The 16,945-nt window shown below is 33.2% G+C and overlaps 1 protein-coding gene across 1 annotated transcript in view; it reads right to left on the reverse strand.

Moving 5' to 3' along the window:
• Arsk (arylsulfatase family member K) overlaps positions 1–16,945 on the reverse strand; it is a 42,956-nt gene that overhangs the window by 5,267 nt on the left and 20,744 nt on the right. The window contains exons 4-6 of the mRNA XM_076856021.2: positions 15,229–15,511; positions 12,257–12,428; positions 10,147–10,371 (exon numbers count right to left, since the gene is read on the reverse strand). Of these exons, the coding sequence (XP_076712136.2) occupies positions 10,147–10,371; positions 12,257–12,428; positions 15,229–15,511 (680 nt within the window). The remainder of the gene's footprint in view (positions 1–10,146; positions 10,372–12,256; positions 12,429–15,228; positions 15,512–16,945) is intronic.

The raw sequence follows: 16,945 nt of genomic DNA on the forward strand, positions 1-16,945 counted from the left end.
TGAAATTGAGCTCCAAGACAGTGGTCTGTTCACTGTAAGGAGAGGAAGTAAGTAGCAAGGAAGAAGGCTGTGTAAGGGTATCCGTGTGTCACCAACACTAGTGAGCAGCAGAAAAGAAGCCTTTGAGGATCATGGGAAGCAGGGGCCAACTGGTATATGCTCATGACTATGGGAAGTTCTTACATGTGGAATTTTTGAAAAGAATGTTGACCATACAGTGAAGATGGTAAAAAACCATGAGCAGAACATTCAAGAATTATGGGATAAAATAAAAAGAACAAATTTAAGAATTATTGGGATAGAGGAAGGCATAGCATTACAAACCAAAGGAATGAACAATCTATTTAATGAACTAATATCAGAAAATTTCCAAACATGAAGAATGAATTGGAAAATCAAATACAAGAGGCTTACAGGACACCAAAAGTACAAAATCACAATAGATCCACGCCAAGGCACATTATAATGCAAATGCCTAGCATACAGAATAGGGAGAGAATTTTAAAAGCCACAAGAGAAAGGAATCAGATTACATATAGGGGAAAACCAATTAAGATATCTGCAGATTTTTCAACCCAGTCTCTGAAAGCTAGAAGATACTGGAACAACATATACCAAGCTCTGAAAGGAAATAGATGCCAACCAAGAATCTTATATCCAGCAAAGTTAAGTTTTATATTTGATGACAAAATAAGAACCTTCCATGATAAAGAAAAGTTAAAAGAAATTACAACTAGAAAGCCTGCACTATAGAACATCCTCGGCAAAATATTCCAGGAGGAGGAAATTAAAAATAACAATGAAAATCAGCAAAGGGAGGTATTAAACTAAAAGGAAAACCAATCAAATGAGAAACCAAGTCAAGTTAAATACCAAAAATAAACAAAAATTACTGGGAATACAAATCATGTTTCAATAATAACCCTGAATATTAATAGCCTCAACTCACCAATGAAAACACATAGACTGGCAGTTTGGATTACAAAAATAAAAAAGACCCAACAATATGCTGACTGCAAGAGACTCATCTCATAGGAAAAGACATCCACAGGCTGACGATGAAGGTTGGGAAAAAAAAATACCACTCACATGGACTGCAGAAACAAGCAAGGGTTTCCATTCTCATATCAAATAAAATAGACTTCAAGCCAAAGTTAATAAAAAGGGATTAACTGCTTAAGGGAACCATACATCAACAAGACATAACAATTATAAATATATATGCCCCAAACAATAGAGAATGTACATTCATCAAGCAAACGCTTCTCAAGTTCAAGAGTCAAACAGATCACAACACAATAATTATGGGTGGTCTGAACACACCTCTTTCACCACTGAATAGATCTCCCAAACAAAAGAAACTATAAAACTCAATAATACAATCAGTAACTTAGACTTAACAGACATATATAAAATATTTTATCTATCAACAAGTGAATTTACTTTCTTCTCAACAGCACATGGATCCTTCTCTAAAATAGAACATATATTATGTCACAAAGCAACTCCTTATCAAATACAAAAAAGTAGAGATACTACCCTGCATTCTATCAGATCAAAATGGAATAAAATTAGAAATCAATGATAAAATAAAAAACAGAAGCTACTCCAACACCTAGAGACTAAATAATATGTTATTGATTGAATAATGGGTTGTAAAAGACATCAAAGAGGAGATTTAAAAATTTTTAGAGGTAAATGAGAACACTGTTACAACATATTAAAATCTCTGGGACACTATGAAGGCAGTACTAAGAGGAAAGTTCATTGCATGGAGTTCATTCCTTAAAAGAAGAAAAAGTCAACAAATAAATGACCTAACATTACATCTCAAAGCCTTAGAAAAAGAAGAACAAATCTACACCAAAAGCAGAAGAAGGCAGGAAATAATTAAAATCAGAATTGAAATCAATGAAATTGAAACAATTGAAAAAAATGACAAAACGAAAAGTTGATTCTTTGAAAAGATAAATCAAATCGATAAACCCTTAGCCATGCTAATGAAAAGAAGGAGAGAGAAAAATCAAATTACTAACAAACATGATGAAAAAGAAAATATCACAACAGACACTAAAGGAACACAGAAGATAATTATTTTGAAAATTTGTACTCCAATAAGATGGTAAATATCAAAGGCATCGACAAATTTCTAGAGTCATATGATTTGCCCATACTGAATCAGGATGATATACACAAGTTAAACAGATCAATTTCAAGCAATGAAATAGAAGATGTCATCAGAAGCCTACCAAACAAGAAAAACCCAGTACCAGATGGATACACAGCTGAGTTCTACAAGACTTTCAAAGAACAATTAATACCAATACTTACCAAATTATTTTATAAAACAGACAAAGAGAGAGGACTTCCAAACTAATTCTATGAGGCCAATATCACCCTAATTCCAAAACCAGGCAAAGACGCATCAAAGAAAGAAAATTTCAGACCAATATCTCCAATGAACACAGATGCAAAAATTCTCAACAAAATTCTGGCAAATTATATATAAAAACATATCAAAAAAATAGTGTACCATGATCAAGTGGAGTTCATCCCAGGGATACAAGGTTTGTTCAACATATGGAAATCAATAACTCTAATTTATCACATCAATAGACTTAGAAATCATACGATCATTTCAACAGATGAAGAAAAAACATTCTACAAAATACAGCACCCCTTCATGTTCAAAACACTAGAAAAACTAGGGATAACAAGAACATATCTCTACATTATAAAAGTAACCTGTGCTAAGCCCCAGGCTAACATCATTCTCAATGGAGAAAAATTGAAAGCATTCCCTCTAAAAACTGGAACAAGACAAGGATGCCCTCTTTCACCACTTCTATTCAACATGGTTCTTCAGATTCTAGCCAGAGCAACTAGATAGAAATTAAAGGAATAAGAATAAGAAAAGAAGAACTTAAAACTATCACTATTTGCCAACGATATGATTCTATACCTAGAGGATTCAAAAAATTCCACCAGAAAACCGAGAACTAATAAATGAATTCAGCAAAGCAGCAGGATATAAAATCAATATGCATAAATCCAATGTATTTCTGTACATCAGTGACAAATCCTCTGAAAGAGAAACTAGGCAAACAACCCCATTTACAATAGCCTAAAAACAAAACAAAACAAAACAAAAAAACCCAACCAACCAACTAAACAAACAAACAAAAACTTGGGTATCAACTTAATGAAAGAGGTGAAAGACCTCTACAATGAAAACTACAGAACGCTAAAGAAAGAAATTTAAAAAGACCATAGAAGATGGAAAGATCTCCCTTGTTCTTGGATAGGTAGAATTAATATTGTCAAAATAACCATGCTACCAAAAGCACTATACAGATTTAATGCAATTCCAATAAAAATCCCAATGACATTCCTCATAAAAATAGAAAAAGCAATCATGAAATTCATCCAGAAAAATAAGAGACCCAGAATAGCCAAAGCAATCCTTAGCAAAAAGAGTGAAGCAGGTGACATCACTATACAAGACCTTAAACTATACTATTGAGCAATAGTAACAAAAACGGCATGGTATTGGCACCAAAATAGACCTGTAGACCAATTCTACATAATAGAGGACACAGAGAAAAACCCACATAAATACAGACATCTCATATTACACAAAGGAGACTAAAAATATATTAGAGAAAAGATAGCCTCTTCAACAAATGGTGCTGGGAAAACTGGAAATCCATATGCAGCAAAATGAAATTAAGCCCCTATCTCTCACCATGCACAAAACTTAACTCAAAGTGGATCAAGGACCTAGGAATTTAACGAGAGATCCTGTGCTCAATAGAAGAAAACGTAGGCCCAAATCTTCATTATGTTGGATTAGGCCCCAACTTCCTTAATAATACTATATCAAAACATGTATAGCGCAAGAGATAAAATAAAAAATCAATAAATGAGATGGATTCAAAGTGAAACAATTAGTGAGATGAATAGAGATAGCTTACAGAATGGAAGCAAATTTTTACCCCCCAAACATCAGATAGAACACTAATATCTAAGATATATAAAGAAATAAAAAATATTAACACCAAAAAAAACCCAAACAACTCAATCGATAAATGGGCCAGGGAACTGAACACACACTTCTCAGAGATGATATACAATCAATCAACAAATACATGAAAAAATGTTCAGCATCTCTAGCAAGTAGAGAAATGCATATCAAAACTAAGATTTCATCTCACTCCATTCAGAATGTCAGCTGTTAAGAATATAAACAACAGGGGCTCAGGTTGTGGATCAGTGGTAGCGTTTTTGCCCAGCGTGTGAGGTACTGGGTTTGATTCTCAGCACCTCATATAAATAAATAAAATAAAGGTCTATCAACAACTAAAAGAAATATTAAAAAAAGAATACAAACAACAATAAGTGCTGGAGAGGATGTGGGAAAAAGGCATACTCATTCATTGCTGGTGGGACTGCAAATTGGTGCAACCAATTTGGATTCCTTGGAAAACTTGGAATGGAACCACCATTTGACCCAGGTATTCCACTCCTCAGTTTATACCCAAAGGACTTAAAAACAGAATACTACAGTGACTCAGCACATAAATGTTTATAGCAGCACAATTCACAATAGGTAAACTGTGAAACCAACCTAGATGCCCTTCAGTAGACAAATGGATAAAGAAAATGTGGTATAAATACACAATGGAAAATAACTAAGCATTAAAAGAGAATAAAATTATGGTATTTGCAAGTAAATGGAAGGAGTTGGAGAATATTATGCTAAGTGAAGCAAGCCACCCCCTCAAATCAAATGCAGAATGTTTTCTCTGATATGTGGATGCTGATCCATAATGGGAATGGGTGGGGAGCATGGGAGGAATGGAGGAACTTTAGATAGGGCAAAGGGGAGGGAGAGAAAGGGAGGAGGAATGGGGGTAGGAAAGATGGTGGAATGAGATGGACATCATTACCTTAAGTACATGTATGAAGACACAAATGGTGTGACTCTGATTTGTGTAGAACCAGAGACATGAAAAATTGTGCTATATATGTGTACTATGAATTGAAATGCATTCTGCTGTCATATATAACAAATTAAAATAAATAATTTTTAAATTTGTTTTAATTAGTTACACGTGACAGTACAATGATCTTGACATATCATACATTTGAATCAGATGGGGAATAAATAAATTTAATAAAAAAATTCAGGGGGCTGCAATTGTGGCTCAGTGGTAGAGTGCTTGCCTAGCACTTGTGAGGCACTGAGTTTGATCCTCAACACCACATAAAAATAAATAAATATAATAAAGGCATTTTGTCCATTTACAACAAAAAAATTCATAGGAAGTTAAGTTTAAAAGGGAAAATCAAAACAATTTTAATTTCAAAATGAGATTGTCTTTATTTCTCACTGAGCTAAAGGATGCTAATAGTAGGCATTCAAGAAGAAAATATTTTGGTGAGTAATTTTTATAGAATAACTTCTGAAGTATGAACTTTAATACTATGAAGAATTCCTACTCATGAAAATGGCATTTTTCTGCTAATATTAGTAAACATTACTATGAAACTATAAAGGACCTACAAGGATAAATAAACTAAGAATATTTTTTATGTGTTTTCTATTTTATCATAAAATATTCTATAGAAAAAGAACACTTAAAAATATCATATAAAAGCTATCTATAAATTCAGACTTTTAAATAGAAGCACTGAAATTTCAACAGACTCTTGAAACTAAGGTAGGTGTATTAGAACAGAAATTCTAGTTGAGTTTTTCTATCCAGTTTCTTCCTTTTGAAGGTTTTTGAATCACCATTTCTTATAAGAATCTTCTTAGGTACATAGAATGGAAGCGAAGAGGAAGGCTGGCTGGAAGCTTTAATTTGAGAAGTTCAATCCCATATTCTTCACATGTAAACATAATTGATAAAAATAATATAGGTACACTTAAACTAATAAAGAACTTAAATTTAGAATTCTAAGAATAGATTACTCATAACTATTTTAAGCTTCTAATGGATTAGAAGAATCACAAAATAAGATCTTTGTAGATACTATATCAAAACATGTATTAAGCAGAGGTAAGTAGAACATCCTATCTCACAGGTATGCTTTTAGAATTAATCCCTACTTTTTAAAGTAGTTTTAAATTCTTTCAACTCTGAAGAATTTTGCTTTAAAAGGTTGAATTAAACACCAGGTTAAATATAGGACCATCAGTATTATCTTTGCTTTGTTGACTATTATGGCTTTTAAACAAGGGAACAGACTCAGTGTATACCTGTAAAACCTGGTATAATTATTAATAATACCCTCTATTCTAAAAAGTATGCTAATCTGAACAGTAAATTAGATGGATACTCTACTGCAACAAAAATATCTGTTTATACAACTTGAAAGCCTATATTTTATTTTTAATAAAATATCACTTTTACATCATTTCATTTTAAAAACAGAACCAACTATTTCCATTTTTTAAAACCTAATCCATTACTTCTAGACATTCACACTGTTTGATAATTCTTAATATTTTAATAAATATGCATGGAGATAAAATAGGTACATATATGGGTACATATATACCGCCCACGTCCAGCGCAGGCGGTGGAATTTGGGTTTCTGCTGCATGGAGTGAGCTGGAGCTGGCTGTGACATAAAGCTAAGAAAAGAAGACAGCAAAAAAACTACACTACACAGAAAGTAATTTCAGAAAGCGAGGATCAGAAAGCTCTTCCACTTTCGAGCTACCACACTGGGAAGAGAGAGAGCAGGAGAACCCACGTTTGGTCTATTTATGTGGAGGAAACATCAAAGGTTTTTCCATAGAATTTTCTGCACCATTTAAGGTAGAAGGTGGGCTGTCCAGGCCCAATGGGTTACGCCAACTCTGGAGCTATGACAGGTAAGACTGAGGTCACATGCAGTGTGTAATCCATTAAGTGCGAGGAGCCACAAAATGACTTGCAATGCCAAACCAAAATATCTTTGGCTCAAGGCCAGTAAAGATGCTAAAATAGCTCAGGAGTGGCTTCCCACATATAGGTTGTTTCTTAAAAATGGAAATTCCTAGGTCAAAAGGTATGCATATTTCCAAGAAATGTGAAACATAATGCCACATTTGTCTCCAAACACTTTGTGCCATTTTATATTCCCAGCAACAGCATATGAGAAAGCCTATTTCTAATATAAGATTTTGCAATTTTTCTTAACCTTTGTAAACTCCATATGTGAAAGAAAAATGATATGTTCTTGTTTTAATAGTTTTATGACTACTGAATCTAAAAATATCTTGTATATCTCTTATTATGTACTGCCTGTTTATATCTTTTGGTTAATTTAACAGGGAAGTTTTCTTTTTCTTGCACAAAAAGAAAAGAACTTTATAGATGTCAAACCTTTATCATTTTACTTTTAAAAAGTAACACTGTTAACATTTTTTTCCTGGCTCCAACACAGGTTTTTGTTTTACCCCCTTGTACCTTTCTCTCCACCTTATCTCTAGGCATCCTCTTCTATTCCCTTTTCCCACCCCCCCACCAAAAATAATATAAATGTAGCTTTTCCCCTTCTGATGACAAAAGAATATTTATTATGAAGCACATTTTAAAATGTGCTAAGCCTTGAAGACATTAATATAATTTCCAGTTTATATAGAACTGGAGTGGGACTTATTTTTGGCATCCTTTATTTTTTGTGGGTGTCTAATCACCATCTGATCTAAATGCTGCTAATAAAATATATTATTTTTTTCTGGGAAATGTAACTTAGAAGGACTCTATTACCAAGAATCTTATAAAAGAGAAAAATAAATAAAAATCGATATAAATCTTCAAATTTTAGAAAACTGTAATAGACAAGTTATAGAAAAAACCCCGATAATTGTAGAGAACCATTTCCAAGAGAGCAGAGATGGAAAGACAAAGGTGATTCTGGAAATGTTTTCTCTTAGCTAAAGAAATTTTTATTGTTAAGTATCATAAACTAGGCAGGTGCCCCCTCTAAAATTCCCCCATGCCAATCAGTATTTTCTTACATGATCTGTTAGATAAATATATTATGAAATAATTACAATGATGTATATATCTAAATAATGTATCTAATGTTATTATCTAAAAAATACATATGTCATCTACTAGTCTACAAATGACCCTTAATTTTTATGCTATATAAAATGACAAGTTAGTCAGGTGTGGTGGGTCATGCTTGTAATTCCAGCAATTCAGGAGGCTGAGGCAGGAGTTTGAGGCCAGCCTCAGCAACCTAGTCTCTATGCAGCTTAGCAAGACCCTGTCTCAAAATAAAAAATAAAAAGGACTAGGGATGTGACTCAGTGGTTAAGTTCCCCTGGGTTCAGTACCCAGTTCCTTCCCCCACCAAAAAAAAAAAAGAAATGACAAGTAGTGATAATAGTAACTCAAGATTATAGAGTACAAAATTTGCATTGTAAGCAAATATAAAACAATGTTTAAATGGAAGTTAAACCATGCATCTTAATCAACTAATATACATAAGGTGACATTCTGTAATTCTATGAAGGGAATAGGACAGCTCACTTTGGACAGCTCCCCAAAGTTACTGGACAATTAAGCTGTCAGAGTTAAAAAAAAAAAAAAAAGCCGAATATCACTAGAAAGTATATTGAGGGACACACTGAGAAAGGGACACACTGAGAAAGGATCACCCCAGCTTTCTATAACCTTTTAGTAAACTTTTTATAGTTTTAGTCACTGTACCTCAAGGAAAGAGAACAAAGTTAAAAAGTCAAGCAAAATGATGACCCCAAAATGAATGAGAGTTCTACATAAAGAAAAATTAGGGGAGGAAAGTATAAAAAAGGGTCAATATCAGCATATATTTCCAAGATTCAATAGATGATAAGATAGACACATAGGAACATACAAAGATGGGCTGGGGATGTAACTCAGTGATAAGTGCTTCCCTAATGTGCACAAAACTCTGGGTTTGATCCCCAGCACTACAAATCACTTAATTATATATATGCTTAAAAAAACAAGTGAGGGAAATAGAGGTCTGGGAATTGATGAAGTGAGAAAGTGGCAGAGTTATGGATAAATGAGATGACTGCTTTGGGATAAAAGGAAACCAGTACATGATGACTAAGCAACTGAAGAGATTAAAGATTCAAGGAACTAGACAGATATTCAAACATACAACAAATGATATGAAATAAAGAGAAAAAGAAAGGGTACTGGGTTAAATTAACTCTAAAGAATCTTATTTAAGTAAAGGGAAAGACTGTACTAGAAGGAAGAAGATAAAATGAACTTTTATTTCTTTGATTTTTATTTATTATTATTTTTTGTAGTTGTAGATGAACAGCATGCCTTTATTTTATTTATTTTTATGTGGTGCTAAGAATCAAACCCAGTGCCTCACACATGCTAGGCAAGCACTCTGCCACTAAGCTACAGTGCCAGGCCCTATTTCTTTGATTTTTAAGATGGATGTTTCTTCTATATTTTAACATTTCTCAAATTAGAGAAATGTGTTATCTTTTTGTCTTACCAAAATTTATGAATTGATGGTACTTTTGCAATTGTTGGATTCCAAAAATCCAAAGTCAGTTTTTAAATGTTAATGAATTAAAATTACTTTGTTTAAAAATTAGAGTTTTACATAATTTTCTTTGAATTTGATGATGTCATTATTCTAGTATCTTCAAGGAAAACTGCTAATTATCTCACTCCAAATATTGTTATTCTAGACCTATGGCTATGCCTATAGATGTTAAAAAGCTATTAAAGCAAATAGTATCTAAAGGGTTTGGGAGAGAGATGTTTACAGTATAGGATTAAAAGACTTTTCCAACATTGAAAAAAGGTAATGTTTCAAAGTGGAAAATGCTCATATTTAGGGATGTGAGAGAGAATCAAATGATGTACAAGTCATTTGTAAAGATCTGAACCTGAATATATATTTATTACTTTAGAGTCATATCCTGATTGTGAATCTTTTGGAAAAGACTAAAGTGAGTGATGACTACAGGAAATGGAGGAATATTATCCTCATTTTTTCAGAGTATAAATTTGACTCATAGTTAAATGAGTTGCTCAAGGTTAAAATAAGTTAGTGGAACCTCTAACTACTTGGTCTATTTATTCTCCAACATTAATAAAGATAAACATTGAACACACTACTTACCAAGCATAGTAGGGTAAATATCCACCAGAGAAACTACATTTGATACTTGTTGGTTGGCCTTAATTCCTGGTCCCATTATCAACAGTGGAACATGGGCACTAGCTTCATACATACTCATTTTATAAAACTGTCGATGTTCCATGGCCAGCTCTCCATGGTCTGAAGTGTATATGACAATAGTTTTCTGAAGAAGATCTAATTGGTGAAGAGTTAAAATAATTTCACCTACAATAAAATTAAGATTAAATTTAGTAATTAGCTTTTAGTTCATGTTGTATTCTATCACATTACATGTATAACCACCCTACCCTATTAAAGCTTCTATCAAAGGATACTTCTTAACATCTCAATATTATCCAAAGTTTCATGTGCTTGATCCTCAGTTGACAGACTATAGAAGAAAAGAAAAAATATATCCATAGGAAATCTCCCTCAAAACTATTTTATCTGGAGATCATGCAGGCCTGCTTTCTATGTTTCTGTCAGAGAATTGGGGGTGGAAGTATTCCCCTTAGTGCCTCAAATAAGAAAAGTAAGGTAAGTCTGGACATTGGCACTGTACATGTCTCAGATGACACAAAGATTGGTATTGCCACTGACCCACAGTATCTATACAATAGAAAGGGATAAGAGCAATTAGAACTCCTCTCCCCTGTTATTTTTTTCTCCTAAACCTCTGAGCAACATCAGTTCATGCTCATGAAGTTGGGAGGTTATGGAAATGTGACCTTTGAAGAAGGCAGTACAGATGGTATATGAGAATGATTTAGCATATTCTTAGATAGTGAATAGCTAGATGGATAGTAAAACTGTGACCAGTCCCATCTCTTAATGTCCTCATTATAATTAAGAGAATCACAATAAGGCACAGTCCAGATAGAAAAGTCATCTCTGTTTTGGCAGTTCCTGAATCTGGATCTATATAATTTAAAACCCCATATATTTTGAGATTCAGTCAGAATTGAGACTTACTGTTCTGTGGAGTTATTCATGGAGACCCTCATCTGTCAACTGGGCAACTGGAATTGCTTCCTAGTTGGTCTTCTTGTATTCACTCCTCTTTCCCCTCTAGTATCCCTTGGCATCACTGTTTTTCTAAAACACGTAATCATCTAATCATGTTATATCCCCACTTAAAACTTTTTCACATCTTTCTACTGTCTATCCTTCCTGTGATGTACAAGGCCCCTGTCTACCCTCCAGCCTCAGCATCCTCAGCTACCTGCTGAAACTTTACCTTTCAGCAATCCTAAATTGCTTAGAATCCCTCGAACATACCATATTAGTTTACACTATATTGCCTCTGTCCATACTCTGCTTTTGTGTAGAATGCCCTTTCTCCCACCATTCACTTGGAAAGTTTCCATTCCTCTTATACAGAGATGATAACCACACTTCACTAATGAAATTATGCTTCACTCCCAAATGAAGTAAAATAAATGACATGGTGATATGAAAATAACTTTTAATATAGAAATAGCTATTAAAACAAACTTTGTTTCTTCACATAAGGACCAGAAACTGCCATAACTCTATAGTGAATAGCAGAACTCTCTTGACAGCCATCTTATGGAGACAGGTTTAGTTTTTAAGTCAGCCTTGAATCTGATTGAGAGCAGGAAATTCAATGTAAATCTGGTCCAGAATACACACAGGGAAATTGATTTCAGCCTTAGTTAAGCCTGTACTCAAGGGCCTAGGGAGAATGGATTTGTTTTGCAGGTGTTACAAGTCCTTCTCATCTCTTAGAACCTAAGCTATCTTATAATTAATTATCTGTCATGTGCATACCTGTGTTCAGCTAAATGCCAATTTCTGTTTAAAGTAGGTAAAAAAAATATGGTTTCTAGCAGATGATAGTTTTCTGTGACCTTTCATGTATGAACAAATCTGAGCATTTATGAATCTGAGAGTTTAGAGCTTCTTATTCACTATGAACGCGTTATCCCACTTTTATGTGTCAAGATTCCTATAGTTTTAAGTCTGCAGTATCTTAGTAACTGTTCTAAGAAATATCTGAATATGTTCATGTAAGTTCCAACCAGCATGGTCATAGTTTGTTGGAAAAATATACTTTTTCATGTAATTGCTTATTAATTTTTCCACTTACCAAGCATGGCATCTGTCTCAGCACACATAGCATAATAAAACGCCCTAATATTCTTAATTTCTTTGTCTGTAAACTTTCCTGTGCAGTTTTTTGTATAAGAAGAGTAATAATCTACAGGGTGCATTTCTGACTGAGGCAACCACTTGGGGATTTTGATGGCATCATGAGATACCTAAAAAGGGGAGAAAAAACTTAGTTAAGCTAGCAAAGTTCTCTCTTTTAACAACTGTGGTGAATTACACAATGCTAATTACTTAGAACAGTAGAAAAAAATAGTGACAAAGTGTGTAAAGAAAATAGTAAAGAAAATTGGAATTAATTGTTAATAAAGGTTGAGTATCCCTTATCTGAAATTTTTCTTTTAAAGAGAGAGAGAGAGAGAATTTTTAAATATTTATTTTTAGTTGTTTTTTTTTTTTTTTTCGGTGGACACAACATCTTTCTTTGTATGTGGTACTGAGGATCGAACCCGGGCCGCACGCATGCCAGGCGAGCGCGCTACCGCTTGAGCCACATCCCCAGCCCAATCTGAAATATTTGGGACCAGAAAAGTTTGAGATCTTACATATCTTTCAGATTGTGAAGTACCTGCACGTACATAATGATATTTTAGAGATGGGATCCAAGTCAAAAAACACAGAGTTCATTTACGTTTCATAATATCTTATAAACACAGCCTAAGGTAATTTTTTACATAAGATATTTAGTACACCTGAGGTTTGATTATAACCCATCACATGAGATCAGGTGTGGAATTTTCCATCTGTGGTGTTATGCTGGCATTTAAAAAAGTTTGAGAGTTTTTCAGATTTTGGATTTTTGAATTAGCAACGTTCAACTTATATTCCCAGTAACATAAAAAGGTACATATCAATATGTGGATATATAGTGAGACAGTTGTGAAAAATTATTTTTGAAGTATACAAGTTAATGAAGAATATTGGCTATATTAGGCAGTATTATAACCCAGAAAAGTGTTGAACCACTTTAATATGTAGTTGTGTGACCAATTCAAAACTTCAGAATCAATAACTTAAGAATCTAGATTCTTTCTCCCCATAATTCACTGGTGAATTTTGAACTAAACTGTCTGAATCTAATGAGATAGCTAAATGTTTGTTAAAAACAAATACAACTTTTTAATATAGATAACATGTGTTGGCAAAAGCAATTAAGATTAAATCTTTAATTCACACGCATCTTTTAGTTAAGTAACTTTTAAAAAGTTCAAACATCTACTATTTAGCTGAATTTTAACTCATTTTCCTAATTCTGGACATATTTTTGAAAATGGAGCCACTTAGAATTTTTTAAGAAGATATGAATATCTAAAACTACATTATTTCTTTTAAAACAAGGTGAAAGCTGGGTATGGTGGTGCAAGCCTATAATCCCAGCGACTTGGGAGGCTGGGGCAGAAGAGTCACAAGTACAACGCCAGCCTCAGCAACTTAGTGAGTCCCGATTCAACTTAGGAAGAGCCTATTTCAAAATAAAAAATAAAAAGGGCTGGGGATAGAGCTCAGTGGTAAAGCACCACTGGGTTCAATCCCCAGTACCAAAAAGCAAAAAACAAAAACAACAGCAAAAAAAAAAAAAAAAAAAAAGAAAGAAAAAAGAAAACAGTAAATAGTGTTTCTGTTTAGAGCTTTTAAAGTAACTTACATTTAAGTCTATACATTTCAAAATACAGGTAGTTGTTGCTTCACATGGTTCTAATATGCATAAATTTCAACTATCATGGTTTAATTAACATGTCCCTGACAACAGGGTTCAAATTTCAGTTGCCAATGTATATTAACTGAGTAACTACATAAATTACAAACTTCACACCAATATGTTGCTAACTCTTTAGTCTACAATTCACGATGTGATAACAGATGTACATCACATTCAGTGACTAATCATATATTTTCTTTCCAAGTATGTCAGGAGTTAGTTATTCAGAACATGCATTGTAAGCTAAGTGTATACTTGGCCTGCCTCCTTGTCTCCCAGTGATAAATCCATGTAAGACACTTTACAAAAATGGATAATCAAAGAGGAATTGGTCAACAAATACGAATCTGCAGTAAAGAAATGAAAAGTGATAAGGCTAGCAGTGAAATTCATAGTAAATGTAAATGAAGTTATAGAAGAAATGGCTGATCGGGGAATGTGGACACTGCTACCATTCCAAAGACAAGATAGGTAACTAGAGGAAGGGAAGGCAAATTATTGACATAAGTGAGGAATATCATTGTGAAAAGGATAAACATGTTCAAGAGAAAGTGACATTGATAAAAATGTCACTTAAAGGAACTTGAAGTATACCATGACATTCTAAGTACAGAAGATAAAATGTTGGAAGATGTTCCAAATTTAGATAACAATATGATAATTTGCCAAGTCATAAAGAGGACTCTTGCTCTATATTATGTAATACCATGAGAAGACAAACACTATACTAACTCTCTCAATAAAATTTTTTAAATAAAACCCCAAATTAAAAATACTTAATATTAATGTTTCTATTATTTTCATTACACTGCACTGAGTAATTTTACTATTTACCTATTTCCAATTATAACCAAAAAAAAAGAGCATTTTACATGTTGTGACAAATGTTTTTAAAATATCAAAAAAAAAATGCTCCTTTCTGGTATTGAAAGTTAAGAGCATTGTATATAATGAGACCACATGGTCATTTTTCCTATCCTGAACTGTGCAAAGTAAGGACTACCCGCACTCCTAAGACAATGTCCTTTAGTTTCTCTTTTTATAGAAATATCATATACAAATATTTTCAACTTAGAAGTAGGTTTCTGAGTTTTAACACATTTTGTTTTTGTAAAACTGCTTCTATGGTTTTTATTAAACCAGTCAGTTTTAAATATGTGATTTTCTTTAAGAGTGAAGTAGAAACAATGAGCTAATACTAATAAGCTACAGACATAATGTTATTTCTGTTTTTGAACACATAAGACACTTACTTTTTTAAGCCAAAAAAGAGATGTATGAAATGTTGAAGATCCGAAGTTTTCTCCTGAAGATGGTGAAGGGTAAGGGTGTGGTAAATTTAATCCCAAGTACAGAACAAATGGTTTATTGTAATTAATTGCTTCCTTTCTTAACCAATTTATTGCTGTGTCTGTATTCCTCCAGTCTGCTTCCATCACTCTTTCTTTAGCCTTGTTGGGGATAAGATTAACCATAGGCCTGCCTTCTTGCCTGAGTAAGAAAGCAACATCTCTTGTCCATGCTTCCACACGATTACTGAGGGAGTAAAAAGACAGGTACGCTGAAAGGTATTTTAAAAAGTTTGAAAAACTACTAAACATACATATAGGAAAACAACATGGAAAACAGTCTTTGAACTCAGCTGTGTAAATAACTACGTTAAATCTCAATCAAAAAGTTATTGAGAAATGGGTTATATAGCTCAGTGCTAGAGCACTTGCTAGCATGTGCAAGGCCCTGGGTTTGATCCTTGGCACCACACACACACAAACAAAAACAACAACAAACAAAAACCAGTTATCAATCATAAAAAAAAAAACCAGGAATTGAATATTTGCTTATGTGTTCTTTAAAACTATGACAATTACTTTGAACTTTTTCCTATAGCAAGATATTTTGTCAAAAATTTCTCAGAGTCTTAGTATTTTTCCTTATGCATTGAATTTTCTAGCATTTTTCCTTTTTTTTTTAAATCAGAAGATAGAATTTCTAATCAAAGTTAGTATAATTTCTTTCTTTCTTTTTTTCTACTAGGGATTGAACCCTGTGGGGCTTAACTACCGAGCCATATCCCCAGCCCTTTTTATTTTTTATTTTGAGACAGGGTCTCATTAAGTTTCTGAGGCTGGCTTTGAACTTGAGATCCTCCTGCCTCAGCCTCCCAAACCACTGGGTTTACAGACATGTGCCATGAAACCTAGCCAGTATAATTTCTTTTCATCACTAAATCTTTACATTAAAAAAAATCCTATCTACCATGTATGCTTCATGTTTCTGAAGTTCACATTTTAAATTGTTCCCATTCTATCTTTTCTCATTGAAAGCACAATTTTAACCATGATCTGAGCTACCTAAGCTAATAGTGATACAGAATCCTTATCCATTATAGAGATGTTTTCTTTATTAGCTGAATTACAAGTTAATGATTGAATCAATTTGATACCTGTAAGACTTTCAGTTTGTTTTATCTTACTACTTGATTCTTATCAGTGTCTAAATTTTGCAGTTGGCATAACTGTTTAGGAAGCAGTCCTGGGCATTTCTAAGAAGTATGTTTCTATCCATATGAGCTCTGGTTTAAAAAAAGAATTTAAAAAATTCAGATCCCAATCCACAAAGAATATTTTATATTAATACATAATACTCCACTAAAAAAAAATTTCAGTTCATACAAAATGATTAATGGTACATCAATGATGAACCAAATGTACGATTTTTTTTCTATCTGCTACTAAAGGCAGGTAAAAAAAAGTTAAACAGCCATAATGAAAATATATTGACAAAATAATGAAAACTTGATTTTTAGCAGAATCACATCTAACAGATTCTAGTTAATTCTAACAGATGGCAAGTCCTAAAATAGTAAGTTTTGCAAAACTCACCATGCTATCAAAACAAAGTGACATTACTTTCTCAGACTTTTGCTGAAATATCACTCTATACAACTATTAATGTTGGATTTTAGGGGTT

This window comes from Callospermophilus lateralis, chromosome 5 (assembly GCF_048772815.1).
Source record: "Callospermophilus lateralis isolate mCalLat2 chromosome 5, mCalLat2.hap1, whole genome shotgun sequence".
NCBI classification, from domain to species: Eukaryota; Metazoa; Chordata; class Mammalia; order Rodentia; family Sciuridae; genus Callospermophilus; species Callospermophilus lateralis.